The sequence below is a fragment of the Stenella coeruleoalba genome, assembly GCF_951394435.1.
Source record: "Stenella coeruleoalba genome assembly, chromosome: 17".
NCBI lineage: Eukaryota > Metazoa > Chordata > Mammalia > Artiodactyla > Delphinidae > Stenella > Stenella coeruleoalba.
The window spans coordinates 27,337,798-27,354,846 of NC_137163.1; the positions used below are offsets into that span (position 1 = coordinate 27,337,798).

A 17,049-nucleotide genomic window follows, 5' to 3' on the forward strand; every position below is an offset into this window, starting at 1 on the left:
ATTCTTAGAGCCTAGACGGTAATGCAGAGGTAGGTGCTCATCAAATACTTCTTGAATTAATGTATGCATGATCTTGGGAAAGTTGTTTAGCATTTATAACTTAAGTTTCCTCATATATAAAAAATTATAATGTCTAATTCAGGGTTGTTTCAAAATGAAATGAAATAACCCACATAAAGTGCCTCAATAAATGGAAGCTATACCCATTATTAATATACAGGATAATTAAAGTGGATTTTCACGAAAGTTTTACTTATGTACAAATCAGATCAGTGGCCTTAAAAACTCGTCCCAACCATGCATAAATTTGAGGATTCCCCATAAAGAGCAGCACTGCCTCCTAAACTGTACTTTGTACCAGTTCTCTTGTCCAGGTTCCCCGGGATCTGACTTCCTCCATCTTCGATTGCTTTTCCCTTCTTGCTAGTGTCCTTTGAGACTGACATTTCACCTATGGTCGTCGGCCTGGTTTCTATTGTTTCCTCCCTCAGAAGCTGTCTGCATGGCTACACCTTGGTTCTGCACAATGTAGCCCCATGGACAAGGATGGCTCCACCTTTGGACCCACGTGTGGCAGAGCTCCCTTCCCAGCATCCCAGCCTGTCCCTTGTTAGGGAGATGAACTGTGTAAACTGATGTCCCATTCCGGGAACTTAAACCCTCAGTTCCTCTGTGACGCCTCATATTTCAGTTGCTCCTTATAAACACTCCCGATTATTTAGGAAGATCAATATATTCAGTGAAAAATGCATTACGTGGCATTATACATATTAGTAAATATTCACATTCACAGGTCATATTTTGTGGTATGCGGGCCTCTCACTGTTGTGGCCTCTCCCGTTGCGGAGCACAGGCTCCGGACGCGCAGGCTCAGCAGCCATGGCTCACGGGCCCAGCCGCTCTGCGGCGTATGGGATCTTCCCGGACTGGGGCACGAACCCGTGGTCCCCTGCATCAGCAGGCGGACTCTCAACCACTGTGCCACCAGGGAAGCCCTATATTTTAAAAATTTAAGTCAAAGAAAAGGTACTTTAAGCTGTTGGGAACTAAAATATTTAAAAAGAACATACATCAAGGAATCAGTTATATCTGTGGCGAAGTTGTTTTATTCCTTCAAAATGTACTTTGCACAAGAAAAAAATTAGCTGAAGTCCAATAATTTTTGAATTTACAGAAAAAAATGCTTATTCAAAGAAAATTCCATTTCCTTTAGCTAAGTTTCCCAAGAGGTAAAGCCAGCAGGTCTAGCATTCTCTGACTTTTTTGATTCAATAATTAAGTTATCTGGTTTACAAGTCAAGAGTTTATAGAAAGTTATACAGTAATAAGTGACCAGTCACCCTGTTCCTACTCACCTTCAATGACTTTTTGCTTTTACACTTTCAGTGTTTCTTTATGTAAATGCATATACCATACATATTCTTTTGTTCCCTTTCTAAGTAACCTCCACTTATCATTTTAGAATGTTCTGGTGATTTCTCCATATTAATACCTAGTATGCATCTTTTTTCCTTCTTTTTTTTAGAGGGGCCCAGTGTTCCAGTGTTTGGCTTTATACAACTAGCCCACAGGAACTGGACACAGGGTAGCTTTCCATTTTCTGCCAGTACAGGCCAACGCTGTGATGAATGACCTTGTTCACAACTCTTTTTCTAACTGCTGTAGAGGCAACTGTTAGATGACAGGAAGTAGAAATGCTGAGTTAAAGGTAAATGCCTCTATAATTTTGGTAGCTATTGCCAGATTCCCCTTTGTAGGGGTTATATCATTTTGTCCTTCAACCAGCAAAGTGTAAATGTTACTATTTCTCTACAGCCTTGCCAGGAGAGCAGTTGTTCAGTTAATTCTTGATTTTTACTAATCTGATAGAAATGTGTCTGAGGACCCTCTGTTCATGTCCTTTGATTTTTTTCATGCTTGCAGGCTTTATCATATGAATAGTGAGCATGTATTCCTTTAAAGCGGAAGCATGAAGTAGTGACATATCCCTATAGGCATGTATCTCTATGCTTACAAGTTGCTTTTGGGAAAGTGATGGTGGGATAAGATAATCACTGTTCAGTACCATCAAACAAGCACTGAAGCTGTTGTTAAGAGTTTTTGGATCATAAACATGGAAAATAGTTATCTTAAAAGCCTGTTTTTAAAGGATCTATCCTTCTTTTATTCCCTTGATACTATTAGTCAACACACCTTATCCTATTCTGTCCTCCCCCATCTCTCTGCTGATCCCTTTTGTTTATTTTCATCCCACTGCTTCTCGCCCGGACTACTCTCTCTCACTCTTGTTGTGTCTTCCCAAGTCCATCAGACCCAACTGTCCACCATTCTCTACTTTACCCCCTCTTCTTCTCCCTTACACTCTCTGGCTCACTCTGTCTCCCTGGTTATCCCTCTGATTTTCTCTTTCCTTCTCATCTCCTCTACAGTCACAGGGATAGAATAAAGATACCCTTGTCAAGGAAGAGCTCATGTCCAGTGGGATCAGGAATGCAAACACGCTGTGGCAGGCACAGCTAGTGGCATGGGATTGGACAGAAGGACATGAGGGTATCACAAGGACAGGGCTGGTGACCTTCCTCAGCCTGGGGCTCAGGGACCTCCCTGAGGCAGCGACTGTGAAGGGGAGGCCTGGGGAGCAGCAAGGCCCGGTCTCAGGAGGGTGAGGATGGGGACAGGGTCTCAAGAGAGGACCTGGGGCTGCAGTGTCCTAGGGCCAGGGAAGAGCGTGGCATCCTGGGGCTGCTGGAGAAGGGTGATAGGGGTGAAGGATGAGAAGAAAATTGGTTTTAATTTTTTCTTTAAACCCAATATTATATGGAAATAATTTAGTTTGTTGAGTTCTTTCAGTGCCCAGGAAGAAGCAATATTACTTTTCAACTCACAAGCAATAATTATTTGTTTCGAACAAATTTGGACAAGTTATTTCCTAATTTTAGTGTCTCTATGCCAAAGACTTACTTGAGCAAGGTTCACCATTGATGCGATATCCTGCCCTTCCAAATCCAGCCACTACGTTATTTTGTAAGACTGTATTGGTCCCTCTATTTATCTAGTATAACGATAAAGAAAATGCTTTGGGTCAGGCTCTTACACAATTATGCAATGAGAGCAGGTATGCAACATACACTGGAAAACTAATTATGACGATACTTCCAGGAGTAAAAATTTAATTCACATTCACCCCATTCAAATTTATAATACAAATGAAGTACTGAAATTACCTTAGCTTCTTGGTGTAAACCTACCACTAGATACTATACTTTAGACTTCATTATAAAAGTACATTAAAGAGGTTACTTTTCATTTCTGTCACAGAATCCACTGGACGTGGTTGAATATTAACAAGCCATAGACAAAATTCCAGTATTATAACAAGGCTACAAAAATTTTATCACTCTTTTTTGGTTATATTCTGTTACCAATTTGATTTATTAAGAAAAAGACAACTAAGGCAATTACAGTGGACCATAAAATTCAGTAGAGGCATTCATTAAAGAAAATCTGCTATAATAAAAAACTGGGTTAGAACAAGTAGATAATTACTAAACAAATTTATTTTATGAGCCAAATCAGAGTGGTAGAAAATGAAAAGTATGAAGCACAGAAGGTTTAGTTCTTGCCTACATAGAATCAGCAAAACGGTCCAAATCTCACTTATTTAAAGCATGTTAAACAGCCTTATTTTTAAAGATTATGATAAAAATAGAGTCAAATGGAATTCATAAAACTAAAAAAAATGGCTTTCAAAAGATATAGATAACTTTAAAGATTTGGAATTGACATTTGATTACATTCTAACATCTATAAATAGACAAAAAGAGAACATTATTACCTTATAAATGTATACTAAGTTCCAGGCTTTCAGATTTTGCTTTAAGGTAATTATTAATAGTTGTACAAAACCAAAATTCAATCCTTACTCTATCTTTCAAAGAGAGCTTTTTAAATTCCTTTTCTTTCCTATGGTATAAGTAAGTAAGATAAAAACAAGAGGAAGCTATCTTTTCTCTAAATCCTCTCTGTACTTTCTATTTTCTTGCTTACAATCTCACTCTACATCTAAATAAATACCTATAGTAATTGAAGAAACTTCACGGGAAACAAGAAAGGTCCAATTAGTAATATCCGATAAGAGTAAATAACATTGCATATAGAATCATAAGAGTTTTAGATGAGAAATGGATTTTAGAGATTTTATAGTCTATCATTATAATTTTGCATTTAAATTCAGAGTTAAATAGTAAAATGTGTAAGGCATTCAGTCAATTAGAAGCAGAGAGACCCTGTAATGGAACTTGAAAGCAATAATTAATGTTGGAGAAGCAAGTAAATAAGAACTATTTAAACCAATGGAGTTTTAGATGAGAAATGGATTTTAGAGATTTTATAGTCTATCATTATAATTTTGCATTTAAATTCAGAGTTAAATAGTAAAATGTGTAAGGCATTCAGTCAATTAGAAGCAGAGAGACCCTGTAATGGAACTTGAAAGCAATAATTAATGTTGGAGAAGCAAGTAAATAAGAACTATTTAAACCAATGGACGTCAACACAGAGAAAAATCCAATGGCTACTGGAGCTCACAACATCTTTAAAGAAAGTTCATTCACTCCTTTAATCAGCTCACTTTATCCACAATCTTTATCTAAGGAAGAAATCATTTTCAATGACATTTTGAGATTTACAAATTCTACAGAAATTATAATCTTCAATAAGGGAATTACAAATTATAATTTTGTCTACTTATAATTTTAAATTTGTTCACACTACCTCAATTGCTGCATGCCAGAGAGTTGAGCTCAAGTCTTTTCTGTTCTGATAGGTTCCTGGCCAAACTGAAAGTGTAACCAAGTTTCCTCGGACTCTGTTGGCATCCCCCCATATTCTCATGCCTGGAAAAAAAGAAAATTCCCCCAAATGAGTACTATAGGGAATGTCTTTCATTTCTTCCATGAAATTAGTTTTCTCATTTGAACCTGACAAACAAACCCTTTTGATTTTAGAGTGAACCCTCTGAACTCTTTTATACTCTACCTCTTTAATAGACTACCTGAATTAAAATCTTTTGTTAAATATGTGGGTTCACAGGCTCCACCTTATATTTTAACAAATATACACACAAATTTTATACACCTTAAATGAATTTGTATTATGCTTTAGACTGATATTCAAGAAAGGACAACCCCCTAAATCAAATCAAATATATATTTTTTAAAAATTATCTTTATTTGTGAATAATCTTTTTGTTTTATATGTGAGATGTTAAAAGTCAGTAATTTAAACTATTGGTGATTAAATAACTCACATAAGATCATGGTCTGGTAAATAATTCTTCTAGAGCTGTACTGTCCAATATGACAGCCATAGATAGCCACATGTGACTACTTAAATGTAAAGTAATATAATTAAGTAACATTAAAATTAAAAATCCAGTTTCTCAGTCACATTAGCCACATTTCAAGTGTTGAATGGCCACATGCAGTTTAGTAATTACCATGTTAGCACAAACATAGACCCTTTATTTCCATTCTTGAAGAAAGATCAATTGGACACCCTGGCTCTAGAGTTTGCAGACAAGGCTGTCTCAGAAGACATGTTATTGGACCGAAATATTATCATATTACCTTCCCCTACTGTAAAGTGAATCACGTTATCATCTATGTCCAATCCATCTGTCCCAAATACACCAATTGCAGGGGAAAAGCCACTGTGAAAAGCACAGCCTTGAATATAAGATGAGCCACGTTCTTGAATCTATAAAACATCAGGATTCAGTGAACATTTTAAAAACAAAGTTAAAGGATATTTAAAGAAAAAAATTTGAAGTAGGTGATTTTCAGAAAACAAATCTTGATAAACAAAATACTCAATTTACATTCCATGAAAGAAGATGACTTCCCAGCAGACCTTTTAATGCTGGGAAATTTCCATATATCTTCGGTTTATGATTAAAAAGAGCAAAAAAGAAATGCTTATTTTAAATGTGAATTAAAAATTCTCAAGTGCTTTTCTATGCATTTATATTTCTATCATTACCTATAAAATGCTAAGGAACTAAAAATTATTTTTCATAACAGTTTATTATATGATGAGCAGGGATTTTTTTTTTAACCACGGAAGTCGATACTCAAGGCAGGGGTTACAATTCAAATATCTGTAGGAAACAGTCAATGAGTAGTTTAGGGGTTTCAATTCCAAACCTACATGATTTAAAATTTTTATTTATTTATCTTTATTGACATATAGTTGATTTACCACGTTGTGTCAGTTTCAAGTGTAAGCAAAGTGATTCAGTTATACATATATATCTATTCTTTTCCAGACTCTTTTCCATTATAGGTTATTACAAGAATATTGAGTATAGTTCCCTGTGCTATACAGTAGGTCCTTGTTATTTTATGTATAGTAGTGTTATATATTAATCGCAGACTCCCAATTTATCTCCCCTCCATAATATATATATTTTTAATCTTATTTTATTTACTTTTCATATTTTTATCTTATATTGGAGCATAGTTGATTAACAATGTTGTGTTAGTTTCAGGTGTACAGCAAAGTGATTCAGTTATACATGTATCTATTCTTTTTCAAATTCTATATAAGAAATATGCTCTTTCTCATTTTTTCTTAAATCAGCAGCCCTCTAAGCATATTTATTTTCCCACTTTTGACAAAGGCATGGATATACAGATATGCTTTTCATTTGAGAAATTTAAGCAACACTCACTTTGTTTAATAGTAACTGTTTGGAAATATTTTTGGTCATTGTAAAGTAAAGTAGAGATGTGAAATACTATTATAGATCTTCAATTCTTTCACCTTTTGTGCTCCATTTTCCTTTTTTTTTTTTTACTGACCTTAAATAATGCATGAAATGGTTGGCATCAAATACTGTTGTAGTCTAAAAATGTTAATGGGAAATACATCTAAGAAAGTTTTATTATATTGATTATAGTCTTAGCAATTCTAAGATATGGGCATTTAGTAAAGTTAAATGAAAATCAAATCAAAATCAAAATACTTAATTTTGGGTATATGCAAAAATTAAAATAAAGTACAAACCTTTCCCAGGTTAAGAAATGTTACAGCGTATCTTGGATCCGTGCTATCCCTGAAGCCCTCTTGACCGCTGTGATAAAATTCCACATTACTTATTCTTGCATTTCCTAGTGGGGAAAAGAGTTACACATTTTTTTTCCTTGAAGCTGAATAAAAATTTTTGAAAAACTGCTAAAGTTTTTGTAATTTTCCAAATGACAAATTTGTTTTCAACTTTTTCATGAAAATTGTATTCATTTTTCTTTGCCCTTTTAATCCAAATAAGGCAATGTTTCTGAATTTGTGTTTTTACTGCCCCTCACAAGAACCTTTTCAGACATTTCTCTTTCTGAATAGCGTTCCCTCTCCATGACATTTTAATACCACAGATATACTACATATCTGTCAAGGTATGGAGGCCCTTTGGAGGACCACAAACTGGTTTTTTTGCCCCCAAGAGTCAATTTTCACCTATTGGTAGTGATACAGTCCCTGTTGAGAATGCATGGCATGAGGCACAAGTTATAATTTACCTGACATTTCAATTTTGATGCTCTAAAGGGCTGTTAAGGACATAATCTTTACATAATTCTTTCCAGAATATGCATTGCCAAGTATCTGCTGATCGGTTTGTCATAAGTGCCACTGAAGTGACAAAAGGCAATTTCATAGATTATTAAGAACAGCAATAACAATCCATGAGCCATGACTCTGTGCCAAGCTCTGTACTAAGTGCTTAACAGGCAATGTGTGGTTTAATTCTCACACAACATCTGTGACTTCGGAACTTTTATAATTCCTGTCTTCTATACAGGGAAACTGAGGCACAGAGATTCATGGCTGGTAAAAATACAGTAGAGGGTATTCCTTGTTTCAAAATCTGATATCTAATAAAATACATTGGAGAAGAGTTATTTTACACTAGAAGGAAAAAGCCTGTCTGGAAGTCCATGAGCCAGCGATTAGGTGTATGGTGGAGAACATAAGATTAATAAGATAGATACAGGGAAGAAATGATTGCTACTGACCCTGGACCTACAAAAGCCATAGATGCATTTTCTTTACTTACATCACAAAATAATTTCTTGGAGCAAGGAAAGGTTGACATGTGAATAGGGTCCATCATGGGACTTTAAGTATCCAAGATCAGAGTAATTTCATCTCTCTAATCATCTAATTCTTTATCTTTAAAAAGAGGACAATATTTATGCCATAATACTATGAGGACTGAATGACATAATATGTGTTAAGTGCTTAGCACAGTGTCTGGAATCTGGTATTACTTTATGATCCTCATTACTATTCTCCTCGTCAGTTAAGCTTCTGTTGGCAGATTATGACCAATAGGTAGAAGTTATAGTGGGACAGCTGCTTGCTCAATATAAAGATTTTCTAAAATGAGAGCTGTTGCAAAATGGAATAGGCAGTATTGTAACCAAGTGAGCTCCTGCTGAAACAATTCAAGTCAAGAATAGAGGATTACTCCTGGTACCCAGATTGTGAGATTGAAACACCAGCTTCCAATAAAAAGAACCAGGGTTACTTGGAGGAAGAACTTACTCCCAGTCTCAGCAAGAAAAAAAAAAAAAAATTACAACATGTGCTTGTCATATCAGAAAGTGAAGAAGCTAAAAAAAAAAAACCCAAAACAGTCAGGGACTTCCCTGGTGGCGCAGTGGTTAAGAATCCACCTGCCAGTGCAGGGGACATGGGTTCAATCCCTGGTCTGGGAAGATCCCACATGCCTCAGAGCAACTAAGCCCCTGTGCCACCACTACTGAGCCCACGCACCACAACTACTGAAGCCCTCGTGCCTAGAGCCCGTGCTCCACAACAAGAGAAGCCACCACAATGAGAAGCCCGCACACTGCAACAAAGAGTAGCCACTGCTCGCCACAACTAGAGAAACCCCGTGCACAGCAATGAAGACCCAACGTGGCCAAAAATAAATAAATAAATACATACATACATAAATTTGTAATTTAAAAAAAAACCGTCATAAGGAGGAGGGCTTAGGCACCAACATGAAAAGGTTCTGAAGGTCAACGAGAGGGCATTTTCAGTATCAATAAGGTTAACGTTCACAATGGATTAGAACATAACAAATATGTTTAAATCCATGGAACTAATAATGATACTAATAACAAAACAAAACAAAACAAAAACCCCTTGTTACCTTTGGAGGATGCTTGGCAACCAACTCATTGTTTTGAAAACTAGTTAATAAGAGGAAAGAATCAAACATTTTTTCTATCTAAACTATCCTTCAGGGTAGTCAAACAGTGGTCTGGGGAAGCTTCTCTTTAGAGAAATATTTGAGATTATAAATGAGGAGGGAATAGTAGAATTAAAATATCACCATTTTAAACCTCAGTGATTCAATAGATCCAGGCGATGATAATAACTGCTAACATCACAAAAGGAAAAACAATCGTACATTATATGCCTATTAATGGAAAAATAACAACCAACTATGAGGAATTATTGCCTAAAAACTGAGTCCCAGTCTGGTCAATTTGCCAGTTCTAAATTTGCTACTTATGCATAGAAAATACAAGGGAGGCAGGGACTAGTTAAATTCTAGGGATGCATCACTAAATTCAGACTATTGGAAACACTATAGGACAGATGACTTAACTTCTTTTATAAATAAATTGCAAGGAAAGAGAAATGAATTAGAGATTTAAGATTCATAACCAATTGCAACATGGATTTTATTTAGACCCCGATGAACAAAGACAGTGAAAGAGAAAGAAGGAAGGAAAGAAAGGAAGGAAAGGAAAGAAACAAGGAAAGAGGAGGGGGAGGGGAAAGGGGAGGCGGGAAGGAGGGAGGAAGGAAGGGAAAGAAGGAATGAACTGGAGGATTCTGAACAATCATTTGATGTTTAGACATTATTACTAACATTTTAAAATCTGATTCTTAGAGATGTTTTTAAAGAAGTCTTTTAGATTTACACACTGAAATATTTCTAGATGAAGTAATACATGGTTGCTTCATTCATAATAGCCAAGATATAGAAACAACCTAAATGTCCATTAATGGATGAATGGATACAGATGTGAGATACCTCCCTATGTATCTATCTATCTAAAACATTCCACTGTGTGTATACATATATCATATCATTCAGCCATGAGTGAGAAAGAAGGAAATCCTGTCATTTGGGACAACATGGATGGACTTTGAAGGAATTATGCTAAGTGAGATAAGTCAGAGACAGAAAGATAAATGCTGTATGATCTCATTTATATGTGGAATCTAAAAAAGCTGAACTCATAAAAATAGAGAGTAGAAAGGTGGTTATCAGGACCTGTGGGGTGGGAGAAATAGGGAGCTGTTTAAGGGTATAAACTTGTAACTAGTAGATAAAAAGTCCTGGAGATATAATGTACAACTTAGGGATACAGTAAAAATACCATATTATAAACTTCAAAGTTGCTAAGAGACTAGCTCTTAATTGTTTTCACCACACACACACAAAAATAATAACTATATGACATGATAGAGATGTTGCTAACGCTACTGTGGTAATCATATTGTAATATATAAGTGTATCAAATCAACACATTGTAGACCTTAAACTTACACAATGTTATATGTCAAATGTATCTTAAAAAATATACGCTTGCTGCTTCAAAATAATCCGTGGGCTTGAAGAAAGTCGGTGGGCTCAGAGATCAAACAAGACTGGCCAAAGTTGATACCTGTGGTAATTGGTGATGATAAGCATTATATTATACATTTCTCTATCTTTGAAATAGATTTGAAAATTTCCTTCAAACAAAAATAACAGATCAGTGTGCTTGTTATGAAACGATTTCTGTTTGAGGGCAAGGTTGGGCTAGCTGTTACCTAAGGTCCTTGTTAATTTGATAATTATTTTGCCTATAAAGATAAAATTAGTAGAATAATGTTAGGAATTTGGTTCTGGAGGGTGGTACCTGACTGCATAATCCCTCTCAAGCCTTTATTTTTCAATGTGTTAAAAACAAGACATCAGGCCCAAAATGGAGTCACTTTTGCTAAGCCCTCCATCATCAAACAAACTTAATTACAGTTTCAGTTCTCCTGAAATGGAACCTTAAACCAGTCCATCACGAATTGCCTGATCAGCATTGGTTAGGTAATCTGCCTGATAAACCTCTGCCCCCACACGGGAAGTAACCCTGCAATAACCAATCCTCTTTTCTGCCTAGTAAAACTACCTTGTTCCCGCTCCCTTCTGCCTATAAAAGTCTTTTATTTTGCACAGCTCTTTGACGCTCCTTTGTATCAGCTAGATTGGATGCTGCCCGATTCATGAATCCTTGAATAAAGCCAGTAAGATCTTTAAAATTTCCTCAGTTGGATTTTGTTTTTTAACACAAATGGTCCTGTAAAGGAGTGAGGATTATTTAAGAACTAAACACAGAAGAGACCCTGCTACATTTCATTTAGAAAAATAAACTGAATTTGTACTAACCTTTAAATGTCACCATATTTGCAGTGAATGAGCTGACTAGGATGCGTGCACCAAAAGATTCCTTCAGCCAACCTGGATAATCCTCACCAAGTATTTTGATGTTCCTATTCAGTATCCCAACATCAGCTGCTAACGTGTAGCTCTGACCGGTTTCAGGAACAAGGTATCTTCCAGCTGCAGCGGAAGGACAGTTAGATTATTACCAACACTAAGAAATACCTGTCTTTATTAGTTTCTTTGCAGCTCACAGACCACGTAACTTTCTAATATGCCAGAAGTCAACACAAATACATGAATTGATTAGAGTTACACGCTTAAATGTACACAGATGGCAGTCGGAAATTATACCTTTTTATTTATAAAATAAATATAATCAAAAGTATTTCTCCTATTTACAGCAAAAAGGTTATTATAATCAGCACTTACAAACTCACTGCTTCATAGGTATTTTGCAAACACTTCAAATTATACACAAAAACACTCTTTGAGACAAGTTGGGAAGCTTACTGTAATTTTAACAGATGAGGAAATGAGATAGAGAAGTAAATGAACTTGCCCAGGGCCATGTAGACAGTCAGCAATACGTAGGTATTACCTCTCCTGATGCCTAAACCTTGGTTTGTTCCTCTTTTCCTGTGACATATTTTGTACCAACTACAATTCTTTATAAATATGTAGTAGTATATCAAACATAGTCTGTACATTTACATCTTAATAATTTTAAAACAGAACCTAGGGGCTTCCCTGGTGGCGCAGTGGTTGGGAGTCCGCCTGCCAATGCAGGGGACGCGGGTTTGAGCCCTGCTCCGGGAAGATCTCACGTGCTGTGGAGCAACTAGGCCAGTGCGCCACGGCGGCTGAGCCTGCGCTCTGGAGCCCGCGAGCCACAGCTGCTGAGCCCCCGTGCCACAACTACTGAAGCCCACATGCCTGGAGCCCGTGCTCCGCAGCAGGAGAGGCCACCGTAGTGAGAGGCCTGCACGCCGCAATGAAGAGTGGCCCCTGCTCACTGCAGCTGGAGAAAGCCAGCGTGCAGCAGCAAAGACCCAACACAGCCAAAAATAAATAAATAAAAATTAAAAAAACAGAACCTAAATTACATTCTACATTTCTAGAAGTCTTACCCAAAACTTTAAGACAAGCAGGTACATTTCAAGCAGAGAGAAGTGTTGGTACTTTAAATGAAAGAATCTATACTGTTGAACTTCAAACACTGTTTTACGATTAAAATGTTCTTCAAAGAAACCTTTTTCTTTTGATTTAAAGAAAAAATATGTGATATAGAATGACAGACACGTGCTTCTATCAAAATACTGCTTTAAAAAGTTCTTTTAAGTTTCTTTTTCATGCAGGTCTGATATCCACCAGTGCATAATGCCACCTTAGCTGTAGTTCTCAGGAGCATCAGAAGTATCTGAATGGCTTTTCTAACGTTACACTCCTGTCAGCTTCCACTTCCTGGGATTCAGATGAAGGTAGCATGTGAAATGGGGAAAGGCTGGGGTGCTGGGAAAGCCCTGATCCTACAAGTTGAAAGATCATCTCCAGTTGATTCTGATTAATACCTTCTTTCCTTGAGAATTAAGAGTTTTACCATTTTGCTGCAGCTTGTCTAAGTGCAGTTACCGCACTTGTGTCAATGAAACAAATCAGGACAAAGATGCTCTTGGATCAAGGGTGCTCAAATTTCAGTGTGCGTAAGAATCTCTAGAAGCTTGCCTAAAACAGAAAGTGTCAGCCTTATCCCATAGAATGTAATGGTCACTGCTGAATATTTGCTGAATGAATTAATACACACAGCAGGGACTCTTTGCAGCCAACACACAAACAGTAGCATCCTTTGGGTACCAGTGCCAATCTAAGTGAAATGCTCCTCTAAAAATCTGAGATGTTTTATCAAATGACTGTAATTACAGAGGAGAGCACTAAACTGTGAATATTTCGAGACATTTAAATTATATATCTATTTGGTTAAAGAACAGCCACTTACCAAAGTGAGTATAGGAAAGGGTATCATTGAGAATGAGAATTTTGTGATCATGCAGGATTTTAACGATACTTCTAATTTCAGTCTGGTGGAAATCATAGCTTGTGGTTGTTATCACAATCTCTTCTCCTTCCTTAGAAAAATTCAAGTGCCAAATTCAAGAACAATTTTTAAAAAATAGGTTTATATTTCTTAATAACTATTAAATAATTCTAATTTAACTTACATTGGTTACAACCATGGTATTATCAGCGAGAACAAATCATACATTTAGGTCTCTAAAATAAATATGCTTTTGTTTGATAGCAAGAATTCTATATTTTGAATTATCTCAACATTTCCTTAAGTTGAATTCAGTCACTTAATAAAATCACAGGTGATATACATTTTTAAAATTAGATATATCAAAGCAAATACATTCATATTTTTATTAAAAATTGCTCAGGATAATACTCTTAAGACTTAAAAAATTTCCCCCAGATTTTTTTTTTTTTACACAGTTAACTATCACTGGATATTCCTGAAGGGTAAGAAAGGCAGAGATAAGTGACAGAGCACGGTCAAGTCTTAGAATCTCTGTATATCATATATGACAAGCTCCTCTTTGTCAACCAAGTCTCTGCTCAAAAGTACTTGCAGGGGACGAAAAAGAACTTTTTCCTCTACCCTTCCAAGTTCTCAGCTGGGACCCCTGTAACAAAAGTCATTAACAAGAGAAAAGCATATAGATTTATTCAATATAAATTTTACATGACACGGGAAATGAAGCCCTGAAGAAATGGTTAAACCTGAGCATTTTTATGGAAGAGTGGAGAGTAGAGGAAAATTGTGATAGGGTATGAGCTAAGTGTAGGAAACTGGGAGAAACAGCAAGGGCTGGCCATTCAGATTCTTCTCTGTGTCACTTTGTCTTCAGAGCTGAGGATGTCTCTTTCCTCTGGGTATAAGGAGGGCAACTCTCACATGAAGGTTTTGTGACCTGCTTCAGGGGAAAGCCAGAAAGTCCTTCCTGCATGTGCAGAAATTTCTTCCCTTAAACTATTCATATTTTGGGATAGCATGTCCTGAACCCTGTCATACCCTTGAGAGAGGCTTTCTCTGGCTATTCTGTTTAATGTTATCTGCCACCCTCTACCATGGCAGTCTCTATCATCCCTGTTTTATTTCCTTCATCACAAAGATTATAATCTGAAATAACACACATTTATCTGTTCATTTAGTGTCTGCCTCTCCCACTTCAATGCAATTTCCCCTATAGTTTGACCAATTTCTTCACAAATGAATCCTCTATGCCTAGAAAATGTCTGACATTAGGCTAAATATTAATTATATAAATAATATGCAGAAAATATTAACTGGATAAATACTAATAAATGATAATGGGATGAATAATAGGGATATTTAAATCATTTAACCACCTTTTAAAAAGTAATCACACCTCAACTATCACAAATATGAATATATTGTAAGTAGCTTATAATAACTCTCAATAAATCCTCCTTCTATTTACTGATTTTACACTACATTAAGAGAGCCAACCCCATATGTTTTGATGATTTGTATTCATTTACTCAGACTAAGCCTCACTTTGTTCTGCGACCTTATAGCTTATTCTCAGCAGAAAGGAACTGGCTGAAATCTGAGAGCCCGGAAAAGTAATCCATCCATTTCCTTGACCCTTTTGCATTAAAAAGAGTATTTGTAAAACATGTGAGTCTGTGGCCTATGCAAGCCTGGGAGTGTAGTAGAGATCGGAATTGCCACCATTCATATTTTACCAAAATCTCTTATTTAACTTGGGCATGTTTTGAATATCACTGGGCATCAGGATTTGTTTTCTTCCCAAATGCTTAACATGTAAAATCACAAATTAGAAGTAAAGAGATAACCAAGATAACAATAAAATGTATTTAAAATAATTTTTTTCTGTTTTGCAAGAATTTGTAAATAAATATTTTTTACCCCCAAACTTTCATATTTTCCTTTCATAACTAATATATACATAATGTTCTTTATATGTTCTGAAGAACCTTTGACACCACAATTTTTAAATGCCTGCTATCAAGTCAGCTTTCTGAGTGCAAGCTAATTGCAAAACATACATTTCTCTTCTGGTTAATCATGTGACAAAATAAATGTCCATTGGAATAAAGAAGAAACCTTAAGTTGACCCATGGCGTGTTTTCACTTTCCACCACATAGTAATTCCTCTACCTGCCAATCCACAGCATCCATCAGAGAGAGGACTTTGGAACCTGCCTCTGCGGTTTCTGAGAGCTTAGTTTTATATATCGAACGTGGAATTCCATGAAGATCCAGCTCACCAAACACCCCTACAGGAGAAAAACACACTCCTATTTATTCACTGCATAGAACTGAGTTACGTGCTAGTATAAAATGAAACAGTTAGTAGATATATTTTAATAAGCGACTGAACATTTTAGAATGAATGGAAAGAATTGGGGTTATCTGCTCAGGGCTATATAAGAAGGCTTTGGCCCTTTGCCCTACTTCTAGGAATCTGGTCTCTATAAATTGAATTAGTATACAAGGATACATCAATGAGGATGTTTAATACAACAATATTTGGAAATATTAGAAAAACTAGAATTAATCCGAATGTATATCATTATAAGAATGAAGGAGTAAATTAGAATATATTACTAATACTGTAGTAATATGCTATAAAAATGAAGAGTGTTACATGTTAAGTATCAATCTGGAAAGATATTCATAATATGTTAAGAAAATTGCACAGTAATATATTTAGTTTGACCATGTTTTTGTATAAGGCACCACAAGTCATTTTATGTAATATGAATACAGGCATAGATAAAAAGCACGAAAAACACATGTAAAAATTGCTAATGTTAGTTTCCTCAAGGGGAGAGTAGAAGATGTATGTTTTCTCTTGATATGGTTCTGTGTTGCTAGAAATGTTATTTTTGAAATAAAAAAATAAACACATAAAAGCAAACAAAAATTTTTTAAGACTGAATTCGTTTGCCTCAGGAAATTTTTCTTTAAGATTTGAATTTGTCTGTCTCGCAAGAGCTAGTTCAATTTTAAGCCACTTTTTAATCCCCTTTTTTATTGTCACTGTTTTAGAAATTGTACATCGGAGCAACTGAAGCACATTTATGTGTCTTTTAAATAAATGTGCAGTGGTATTAATAAAAGCAGTTATTTATTAGGACCAAATTAAACCCTCTCAGGTCCTTTGCTTTCTAGGCTCGAATAGGAATATGTACAGCCACACAAATGCAACCGGAAAATTAAAACTTAGCAACAGTTGTGACTGGATAACTGATAGTGAGGCAGGAGACATAAGGGCCCCCAGGACAAATGGTTTGAGTTCATTCCTTGTGGACGGATACTCCGCGGTGGGAATAACAGGACAATTGAGAGAGGAGGCTGGGTCCTGCCCAGATAGAAGATAAGAGACCACATATTCTTCATTCTTGAAGTCAGGAGACCTCCCCGACTACACATGAGCAGAAAGGCTCCTTGGAGGTCAAAAGGGAGTGATTCTAAGTGATGGCAACTAATGCTCACT

General features: G+C 36.1%; 1 protein-coding gene across 1 annotated transcript in view; it reads right to left on the minus strand.

The window, feature by feature from the left end:
- PKHD1L1 (PKHD1 like 1) overlaps window positions 1–17,049 on the minus strand; it is a gene marked incomplete at both ends in the record, with an annotated part of 143,164 nt that overhangs the window by 28,161 nt on the left and 97,954 nt on the right. Inside the window, 7 exons of the mRNA XM_079901821.1 lie at window positions 2,962–3,052; window positions 4,774–4,895; window positions 5,628–5,757; window positions 7,066–7,169; window positions 11,507–11,680; window positions 13,497–13,626; window positions 15,708–15,826. Coding sequence (XP_079757947.1) covers window positions 2,962–3,052; window positions 4,774–4,895; window positions 5,628–5,757; window positions 7,066–7,169; window positions 11,507–11,680; window positions 13,497–13,626; window positions 15,708–15,826 — 870 coding nt within the window. The remainder of the gene's footprint in view (window positions 1–2,961; window positions 3,053–4,773; window positions 4,896–5,627; window positions 5,758–7,065; window positions 7,170–11,506; window positions 11,681–13,496; window positions 13,627–15,707; window positions 15,827–17,049) is intronic.